Source organism: Vigna unguiculata, chromosome 9 (genome assembly GCF_004118075.2).
Source record: "Vigna unguiculata cultivar IT97K-499-35 chromosome 9, ASM411807v1, whole genome shotgun sequence".
NCBI classification, from domain to species: domain Eukaryota; kingdom Viridiplantae; phylum Streptophyta; class Magnoliopsida; order Fabales; family Fabaceae; genus Vigna; species Vigna unguiculata.
Genome location: NC_040287.1, coordinates 25861929 through 25872169, shown reverse-complemented (window position 1 = coordinate 25872169; position 10241 = coordinate 25861929). Strand labels below are relative to the sequence as shown.

The 10241-nt window shown below is 33.1% G+C and overlaps 2 protein-coding genes across 4 annotated transcripts; one reads left to right on the top strand and one right to left on the bottom strand.

Annotated features, from left to right (window-relative positions):
- The first annotated feature begins 379 nt into the window (after positions 1-379).
- On the top strand, positions 380-6831 carry LOC114162180 (NAD-dependent protein deacylase SRT2). Of its 3 annotated transcripts, none has more exons than XM_028045978.1 (11): positions 380-572; positions 845-887; positions 1028-1265; positions 1409-1474; positions 2500-2545; positions 3033-3193; positions 3285-3414; positions 4837-5001; positions 5762-5889; positions 6210-6304; positions 6387-6831. In XM_028045978.1, the coding sequence occupies exons 1-10, from the start codon at positions 549-551 to the stop codon at positions 6262-6264; spliced, it is 1056 nt and encodes a 351-aa protein (XP_027901779.1). In that variant the 5' UTR covers positions 380-548; the 3' UTR covers positions 6265-6304; positions 6387-6831. The 3 variants fall into 3 exon arrangements, with proteins under 3 accessions (XP_027901779.1, XP_027901777.1, XP_027901778.1); XM_028045976.1 differs by having other exon boundaries at positions 6205-6304; XM_028045977.1 differs by lacking the exon at positions 380-572 and adding an exon at positions 620-727 and having other exon boundaries at positions 6205-6304.
- Positions 6832-7464: 633 nt separating this feature from the next.
- On the bottom strand, positions 7465-9938 carry LOC114162543 (RNA polymerase II transcriptional coactivator KIWI-like). The gene is made up of 5 exons (XM_028046466.1): positions 9814-9938; positions 9550-9701; positions 9343-9448; positions 7954-7976; positions 7465-7805 (listed from the first exon to the last, which is right to left on the bottom strand). Exons 2-5 carry the CDS (start codon positions 9676-9678, stop codon positions 7746-7748), a joined length of 318 nt encoding a protein of 105 aa, XP_027902267.1. The 5' UTR covers positions 9679-9701; positions 9814-9938; the 3' UTR covers positions 7465-7745.
- Between the last annotated feature and the right edge of the window lie 303 nt (positions 9939-10241).

Below are 10241 nucleotides of genomic sequence, written 5' to 3'. Positions count from 1 at the left end.
ATATATATATATATATATATATATATATATATATATATAAAATATATTGTTATTCTACAAATATTGTTTTTTAAACTAAACTACATTACTTATTCTTATCTTTATGGTTTTTGTTTCTTAATAGAATTATATTTGGAATCAAGGTTTTGTGAATACAAAAAATGAAAACAAACTTCTCTGAATATTATTAATTAGATTTTCAATAAAAACATATCATTAATCAAATGGATGATTCCATAATTTATGACAAATTTTGTTTACATTTTATGGTAAAGATTATAAAGGTCGTCGGTGTTACATAAACACATTTAATTGATTGAGAGGTTAGAAATTTCGACCGTGATATTAATTAAGTTCATTTTTCTAACAAAAGATCATAGATTTATTGATATATGATGTGTTTTTGGAAAAGAAAACAAACTGTGTTATAGTCGGCGGAGAAGTATGCGACGTGGAAGTGGTTGAACATAATGAACCGAAATCCAGAGTGAAAGGCCAAAGAGCGATGCGCAAGGTTGTTTGGTTGTTCTCTCCACCACACAAACAAAATGTCTTTGTCTTTCTCTCTCACTGTAAGTTCCCTTTATCTCTCTACCAGAGTCTATTACTGCAAATAAATTGGAAATTATGAGTAAACGAAGAATCAGAAACTGGACAAAATTGAAATAGAGAACCATTTTCCCGGTAATTTGGATCACTATTGCAAGGAGGGTTTTCTAGAAACATGGTTAATGATACTAGCATTCCCTGTCCTTCAAATTGTTACTCATTTGACTATAGATTCCGAAACATAGTTATTGATGTAACTAACAATGTTTTTTTTGTTTTTTATCTAAATGAACAGTCTTTTGGGGTTGTGAGGAAAGTGTTGGGGAGTCTTATAACAGGCAAGTATGCTTCCCTTGCATTCAAGCTTTTTCTGTTGCACTCACACACAAACTCTTAATTTGAGTTATTCCTCACAGTAGTGGCTTATTTGACTCGCTAATATGGCATTGTGTTTCTGCAAATTATTTCATCTTAATAGATATTGTTAAACCAATGGGTGGAAATTGGCACTTAGCAAGAAGAGGAGAAAGACTTGTATCATTTAAAGGTAGTGTGAGACTTGTACATACAACGTGCCGAATCTCTGTCCCTAGGACCTTCCCAAGAAATGAAGAAAAGGCCTTGTCTAATATCTCAAGGGATAAGAAGACAGTTCCAGAAGCAGATCCTCCCAGTATCAAAGATGTTCATCTTTTGTATGAATTTTTGGACCAGAGGTTAATTTTCTTAATCTGTCTTTTTACGGGTTAGAACATTAGATCCCTCCATACAGTCTATATGTAATAATAACAGTACTTTGATAGTTTTCATTTTGTAAATTTTAATAGTTCCCTAACTGAACTTAAAATTCAACTTACAGTACCAAGCTCACGGTATTGACTGGAGCTGGAATCAGTACAGAGTGTGGCATCCCCGACTACAGAAGGTTCTGGCTCTTCTATGTACTACATTCTAACTTCATGAAGTTACCTAAAGTTTTTATTGGGCGAAAGTAAAACATTTGCTCATAATTGCTACTTGCGAGAATTTGTTTATGATATTGAAAACTATTTCCTCTGTTTTTATTATTTGAACCGTGTAAGTTTTGTAGATGTAGCATTAAGCATTCAACGATGGCAACATAAAAGGATTAAATGTTTTACTCAGTTAGCTACTTTCTTCTTTGGCCATGTTATAGATACTGTACTTTGATTCATAACTTTTACTATACTTCATCACATTTCTATTGATCCTACCACTTCCTTTAGAATATTGGGTTCTTACTTTCCCTTTATTATATAAGCAAGATGTGATTATATGTATGTATTGCCTACGTACTTTAAAATATTTTTCAAATTTTTGTTTCCTTGTAGATGACCTGAAGTTTTTGGTCAATCTTAAGAAAAAAGGGATCTGTAGGTCTCTTTGGGTTTCAACTTTTTCATTTAATAGGCTGAGTTCAAACTAGTAGATCAGGGGAACATAAAATAAAAATAAAAAAAAAGTCTGAGATCGCATGAATCTGATCTCAGTCTATACGAATCTGATCTTATTCTTTCCTATGCTTTTAGAAGAATTGTTTAGTTGAAAAAAAAAAATTCTAACAACATTGCTGCATCAATATGTAATTGTGTATGTGTAGCAAAGAGGGCTAAGAAAAAAAAAACAAAAAAAGTTACTAACTGTGTAAATAGTTGAAACCAAATGCATCAATGACTCATCAATTGGAGGGGTCGTCATCAATGCACTGACTGTCACTAGTGCTAATTCTGATCAGTTTCCATGTTCAATCATCAGTGGAATCAAAGAGATATCCCGTACTTGTTGAGTGTAAAGATTATATAGGTGTCATCCTTTTTGAGTTTCTTGAGAATATGGAATGAATTACTAAGGTTTATTGTTCATGTTGCTGACTTTATTTTCCTTTATATGTTCTTCACTTAACTGAGAGCAGTTTATTATTTATTGCAGCCCCAATGGAGCTTATAGTTCTGGTTTCAAACCAATAACCCATCAGGTAATTTAAAGGCGTGTTAAATTAGATTATACCCTGATATGGCCTAAATAATTTAGAAAAACATGGCCAATGGAAGAAGGAAAAAGGGTTAACTATAGAAGAATTCTTTGAGATATCACATTCCAGATGTTGCTTTAATGGCTTGGGATTTCATATCATTTTTCAAATACATTAGATGTTACTGTTCATAGGGGAAAAGAAAGAACACAATACCTGCAGTATGCCATTATCTTTGGTTGTGTTCTTTGAGAAAAAAAAAAAAGAAGTTATTAACCAAAAGAGTAGGGAAAACTGAATACTAACCATCTACAGATGGGTAAAAAGGACTTCAAGTTCATGTGTGCATATTTAAATTTGAATGCTTATGGCAATGACTTTGATGAAGAATACTCAGCTAAATTTGCATGCCAAAATAGTCATGACTCATGAAGTCCCTTCATCTTAATCTATGTCTTAAGTTCTCGTTTCTTTTGACATTATTTAAAAGGAGTTTCTCCGTTCAAGTCGAGCTCGGAGGAGATATTGGGCAAGGAGCTATGCTGGGTGGAGACGATTTACAGAGGCGCAACCATCTGCTGCCCATACTGCTTTGGCAACACTAGATAAAGCTGGCCGAATAGATTTTATGATTACCCAAAATGTTGATAGGTACCTTTTACAATTATAAATTTGCTTATTTGGAAAACATGAGATGTTAAAAGCATGGCTATCCTGGAATTTCACTGGACCTCATTTGCAGGCTGCATCATCGTGCTGGTAGCAACCCATTAGAAATACATGGGACTGTATACACTGTAATTTGTATAGATTGTGGATATTCCTTTTGCCGGAGCTTATTTCAAGACGAGTTGAAAGCCCTTAATCCAAAGGTTAGGATTTGCAGCTAATAGAAAAATTGTATGATCGATGAATAAGAGCTTAAGAAGTGGTTTCTATAATGAGAAAATTGCAATTGAAATGAGTTTATGATTAAGTCATGATACTTATAATCTTTTGTTCTAGGGATAAAGTATATTATCATGTTGAGAGATGTAACATTTAGATATGAGTCATAATGGCTCTGTTGTTTGATAATTATAGTATCTGTGTAAGCTCTATTTGACTAAAGGTCTTGATTTCTTTGGGTTGGTTTTTCTTGGGTGAAATAATTCTCCTCTTTTTTATTCTCTTAAATCTGAGGAAGAGAGAAGTCATAGAAGGAGAAGAATGGTGCAGCTGCTGCTCAATCATAGGGTGTATGACATTGGGAGAATAGTGATACCATTAAATGGTTCATACTTTTAGATTTAGGATGGGATCTGATTGTCGAGAAGTAATGTGAACCAAAAAGCTATGAAGCACAGATACATCTCTGGGTTGAAGTGTCACTGTGTCGCACACGTTTTTACTCTTCCCCCACCACATGTACACTTCTGATTTAATTAGGTATACAGTAAAAAATTGTTTTTGGTTGGTTTGAACTCATAAATTCACTTTTTATCGCTTAAAAAGTTAGCTTAAAATATAATATGAAATATTAACAAAAGTAATGTTTTTTTCATTTCTTATGAAGGTTGATTTAAAAAGGTGAATATACCGTCAAATTAGATATTTTGTTATGTTGCTCGAACTTCATTTTTTTTGCGTCTCTCTTTGTATGTCCTCGTGTCTTATACTTTAGACATTATTTGTTTCAGGAATATTTGTGTCTGAGTCCTGTGTCGTGTTGAATGTTTGTTAGAGTCCTTGCTTCATTGCTAAAGGTAAAGATAAGTATGGGAAAAACTCTGAAATATTCCAAATGGCACGTGTAATAATACTAGCTATTCAAGCGCATGTTTTAACTAAGACTTATACCCTTTGTTGCAGGCACTGCTAGAGACTTTCTTAACTCGTAAAACTTCCTCAAATACTTATTGTTTTCTTAAATTCCTTCACACTGCACATAAATAAAGGAGATAAAAAGACAATTCATTGAGGGGTTCATCTTGAATCTTGCAGGGATTACTAAACTGTGTACGGTAGAATTACAACGCTGAGTATATATTAGGATGGTTAGTTGAGTCTTCTTACGAATTATGTTTTGCATGTTGAGATCATTTCCACAATTTCTATTACGTGCCCGATGTGTTCCTTGTACTGAAACTGAAACTCTGAAAGTAGAACATAGCTTGCGTCATTACTGTGCATTTGAAGGCAACAATATATTGCTTCATTTTATCAATGCTTTTATGCAGTAGTTGGAGTTTTCATTTCTCAAAATAATAAGACTGCATTCTTCTGTTCTGAGTTTTCCTTTTCTGATAAACCAGTGGGCGGAAGCAATTGATAACTTGGACCATGGAAACCCTGGATCAGATAAGAGCTTTGGCATGAAACAAAGACCCGATGGTGATATTGAGATTGATGAAAGATTTTGGGAGGAGGATTTTATAATCCCAACATGTCATAAGTGCAATGGAGTTCTCAAACCTGATGTAAGCCATCCGGTTTCTTTCAGTTGAAATATTTGGTTGTGCTTGATACTTTTCTGAATACTTTAGCCTGTTAGTATTGTTCTCTATTATCTAGTTGGTAACAAGTGGCAAGATGAGTATAAGAAATCTTAATCATTACTTTATAATTATGAATCTGATACCGGGAGCCTATGAGCACACCCTCTCTACTTCTCAGAGAAGAAAAATACTACCATAAAGCATTGCACGACTTGAAATGCAGAGAAGCTGAATAGTGGTAAAGGATAGTGGGGTATATGCAAGTTGGATATAATGATATTTGTATCAGCCCATCAACAAGTGACTCATTATTACCCATAGGCATCCATTAAAGATACCTAATTAATATCCATTTCATTATGAATTTTACTCACGAGTGTTGGAGCATGCAGCTTATTTGTCATCCCTGAGACAAAATTCCATGTTGATGACCATTGAAGTTGAGTATTATTTTTTGTAGTTCTATTTGTGATAAATCTTGGTGTGTTCTCTAATGTATCTCTTTCGTGTGTTATGATTTGGTGCATTCTATCTCCTCTTGAATAAGTTCACGGATGTTATTCAAGATATTTCATGATTCAGCTGAAGGAACAGAATACAAGTGCATTTTGAACAAAATATAATTATTCTATGGACAGAGAAAAATCATACTTAGTCAATCATGTATCTGAAAATGTGTGGTCGTTTTGATTGGTCTTATTAACTGGTGTCTTTAATTTTCTCGTTTTGGATAACTATGAAGGTTGTCTTCTTTGGTGATAATGTTCCCAAGGACCGAGCTGATATGGCAATGGAAGCGTCCAGAAGATGTGATGCTTTTCTTGTTCTTGGGTCGTCTCTGATGACCATGTCTGCTTTTCGACTTGTCAGGTAGATTGAAGTTTACAATGTCTCAGGGTCTTCTAGTTATGGTGTCCATATTATCTAAATTATAATATTTGTATACACAACATACTAATGTTACTATTACTACTAATAATAATGATAATATTTGAAATTAAAAATCCAGTTGTTGCAATTTATGCAATTATATTATTGAGAATGAGATACATATAAGAATATCATTTGAAATTAGAAAACTATTTGTTGTAATTAGCTTCAAAACTCTAATTGGAAAGAAGCTTTTGATCCCCATTTTCAAGCAGTGAAATATTTTTCATTTTATTGTGAAATTGACTTTCACAGAGCAGCTCACGAGGCTGGTGCTGCTACTGCAATTGTGAACGTGGGTGTGACGCGTGCTGATGATTTTGTGCCCTTGAAAATCAATGCACGATTGGGTGAGGTATGGATGAATTCATCTTATCTGGTTATATTCAATACTACTGCTTGCTGCCTCAAATCTTACAAGCTTTGCATTGTTGCAGATCCTGCCAAGAGTACTTCACATGGGATCTATAACCATACCTGCTGTATAATGATGCTAAATGAAAACATGTATCAAGTTATCCACTACCCCAACTTTCTTATACACTCATCTTCAGGTAAAATCTAGATGTTTCCATTGGACATCTATTCCTAACTCTTCAAATTCTGTATATGCCACTTTTCACCATAATTCCCCAAAAATTAAAATGCATTGGGTGAAGCATTTTCAACTTCAGAAATAATGAAGTGATGCTTGCAGAGGATATGTGCACGTCCAGATGATTGTTGTAGCTCGACATTCTAGATTTTTAGAAATGATTTTGTCATGTATTTTGTGCTTTGATTAACTTTCATTGATTAAGAGCTTCAAGCTCTAAAAGTGTTGCGTTCTCAGTAGTGACTTGATGCAAAATTGCTCCAATTTCATTTACTTTATTTTATCAATTTTGCCGTGTAAATCATATGGGTGGGAATTCATCTTACGAAGTTCAATGCATGACAGAACTGTAGCCAGCCAGAGACTTCATACAAATTCCTTCTCGTATAACGTTGATTTAGACCAGCACTAACTAATGAAAATGCAATATTAAATTTAAAAATGTTGCTGAACCCTTTGACAACTCCCATTAACATTATAAAAGTCTTTTAAATAATAGATCTAATTATGGGAATACTTTAAATTTTCATGTCACCAAAATTCTCCAAAAGCTTGGAAGAAATTACTTTAGAAGTTAAACTAATAGATTAAACTACTCAACTATATTTTTCTGAAATATGAAAAGAATTGCATTCATTTATCGAGTTCCTACTCTGAATTACATCAAAAGTTATCTATGCATACACTCACCCTACAAACCTCATTTTTATTCTTTTAAACAGCAAAAAGATGAAGTAGGCAAATAGAAGAGTCGGAGAAGAACGATAAAATTCTCTAAACCGATGTGATTAAATACAAAAGAAGAAAATAATCTTTAATTTAAGACGAGATGCTCCTGAAATATTAAAAAATGCCTACTAAAAGACGTTATATGACTATATTCGGAAAAATAGAAAATAGTTTGTTATATTTGCAAAATATTTTTCAATGCGTGTTTTTTCTTCCCATTTTAAGAGAACACTTCCAAGGTTTGTTCCACCAGTAGACTGGAAGCAGAGCATATAGATAAAAACTAGCATATAACTGCTCACTTTACAGGCACCATTAAGCAAAGCTAGACATCCAAAACCTACAATAGCAGTAGCAGCTTAGAAAAGGTGTGATTAGACATCACATAACCCTTCAGTGTTGTTCTAATAATCCAAAATACTGTATAAACATGTCATTTTGTAGATTAGTAATTACACACGGTGCCCATTTCCTAAGAATTTTCACTGACTGCTTTGTCAATTTCTTCAACATGAGTGCGAAGCACATTCCACTGCATACGAGAGAGAAAATGAATCATTAGTTGCTAGCTCGAAAATCATTTCTTCAAAAATTTTAGGAAAAAAATAAAGTGTGTATTGATGATATGCATAGAAAAAGAACTTGTAAGCATGCAACATCCAAATTATTTCAAGATATACCTGATCCATGGTCAACGAGATACCTGAAAACAAATTTAAGATGTTAGGGTAACCCTGGGTTTAAAATAAATGGATACATATCAAATATCATATATCAATGAGATCTATCAAGAATCAAATTTTCAATGAAGACAAACAGCAGACAACAAAATCTATTTCCTGGAAGAACTTCACAGGCCATCTAAGGATGCCTCAATTGCACTGCACAAGCATGACCTTGGAAACAAATGGATGGCATAAATCAGGACCTTTGAAAAGTTAATCAGGTCAAAAGCCAAAAAACTATTGTTCGAAAAAATAGAACATTGGTTAGCAGCAAAAGCAAATTTTAAATATAAATGCATAGCTACTGATCTAGGATATCAGTATATAGCAGCCAACGACAAAATGCTATGACAAGATAGAAAATAGCTGAGTAGCCATTATTCTGCTTTAATATACAAGTAAATACTCAAAAATACTCTCTCTCTCTCCGTCCTACTCAAAATACACGGCGATTATAATAAACAACATAAATACATGTGTGAATGTAGCAAGAAAACACGGGAATACAGCAGAAACATAAAAGAAAACATGTAGGCAGGAAGAGAAGAGAAATCCCTGTCCTTATTTCCCATGATAATTATGTAAAAATGCAGTCCATATCTACACCTTAACAATATTTCCCATAAGCCAACAAATGATATGGTAAAGTATTACTTCCAATTCATTCATAGAAAAAACATCCATATTCTTAAACAAAATCAAATTGAATGTTCACACATTTAATAAATTTATTTATATCAACAGTAACAAAGTTCAAAATCATAAAAATTAATCAAATTTTCATATTATCCTAAGCCTAACTGTTTGCCAAAATCATACATACATTACAATGAGCTAGAGTTTCCTTTACTCACAAAATGACAAAAAAACTGGGCTATGAGTAACCAGTAACTAACAACAACAAATTACACAACCATGAATCAATGTCCAACAAAACCCACATCAGAAAAGTATATCTCAAAGAGGTGGCCTGATATCCTACGGAACGTGCTTATCATCAATCTTATCAATAATACATTACCAATCTACAAGTAAGAACTGCATAGATCATCAGCCAGAACATATCATCATCACATTCATCATTTTAACTACCTTCTTGAAAAAAGAATGAGCCACACCACAAGAGTCATAGGGTATGAGATAGCATTATTTCAATCCATCCAGTAAAATACATTTTATACCATTGCAAAATTAAATCAAAACCCTTCCTATTCCTCAAACAACGCACCCACTGAACTAAAAATAAACTCAGACCAATGTAAGAAAAGTACATAAAAAAAAATCAAAGAACCAAATAATTTTGAAAAAAAAAAAATCAAACAAAACCGTCAAAAATAATCTAACCTTTCTTGCCAGGCAATTGTTTGCCATCCTTGGAGTAAAACTCGCGAATGTCAACCACAACCTTGCCTTGCCAGTTCCTCACAGAAACCCTCCTGTTCTTAGAAATCTACATTTCACCAAAATAACATAGTAAATAAACGGTAAAATAAAATTTTTAAAAAAGAAAAAAGGAAGAAAGATAAACCCTAGCATAGTAGAGAAGTGAACCTCGCAGACGACAATAGAGTCGGATTCCTCGTCGGAATCCTTCTTGAAGGTCTTTTTGGGCGGCGCGTGGCCTTCAGAGTCGGCGTCGGAAGCACCGTCTTCGTCTCTCCTCTTCGCCTTCCCAGACATTTCTCGAATCTTCTTTTCTGCTTCTGTGTGGTGAATGAGTGATGAGAGTGAATATTAATGAGAGGCGAGAAAATGGAATTTTATAAAAAATGAAAACACTAATAGATTGAGAGAAAGAGAAGAAAAAATTGAAACCTAAAATAGCTTTTGGCGCCCAAATTTCACTCCAGTCCAAGAGTCACACTACTCGTGAGTGAGTTCATTTCACTCGCTGCGTTTCAAACTTTTCCATTCTCATTCTCTTTGTTTACAGCATGTTAAATCATTTCTCTTCAATAGAAAATATTTTTTTCAATCAAAAATACATCTACAAATAAAAACATTAAATAAACTCATTTAAATATTTCAAGTCAAAATATCCCTACCTTATATTCTTTCAATCATGGGATTAACATATTCAAATTGTCATTAACATGTTGGAGATAGTTTATATATTTCTTAAATTACTTATTAAAATTAATTTAAACTAAAGTTGCTATTGTTGTGGTTAAAAATAATTAATACATATTAAATTTTACAAAAGTTTAATGTGATATTAAACAAATTATAACTTAATAATTATT

What these genes read in the sequence shown, in the direction of transcription:
- LOC114162180 (XM_028045976.1), top strand. Translation starts at nt 549, where the DNA reads ATGTCTTTGTCTTTCTCTCTCACT. An exon ending in ATGGAGTTCTCAAACCTGAT is followed by an intron (nt 5,002 to 5,761) that starts GTAAGCCATCCG and finishes ATAACTATGAAG; the next exon opens with GTTGTCTTCTTTGGTGATAA. An exon ending in TCTGCTTTTCGACTTGTCAG is followed by an intron (nt 5,890 to 6,204) that starts GTAGATTGAAGT and finishes TGACTTTCACAG; the next exon opens with AGCAGCTCACGAGGCTGGTG.
- LOC114162543 (XM_028046466.1), bottom strand. Translation starts at nt 9,678, where the DNA reads ATGTCTGGGAAGGCGAAGAGGAGAGACGAAGACGGTGCTTCCGACGCC. An exon ending in ACTCTATTGTCGTCTGCGAG is followed by an intron (nt 9,449 to 9,549) that starts GTTCACTTCTCT and finishes GGTGAAATGTAG; the next exon opens with ATTTCTAAGAACAGGAGGGT. An exon ending in ACAATTGCCTGGCAAGAAAG is followed by an intron (nt 7,977 to 9,342) that starts GTTAGATTATTT and finishes ATTTGTTTTCAG; the next exon opens with GTATCTCGTTGACCATGGAT.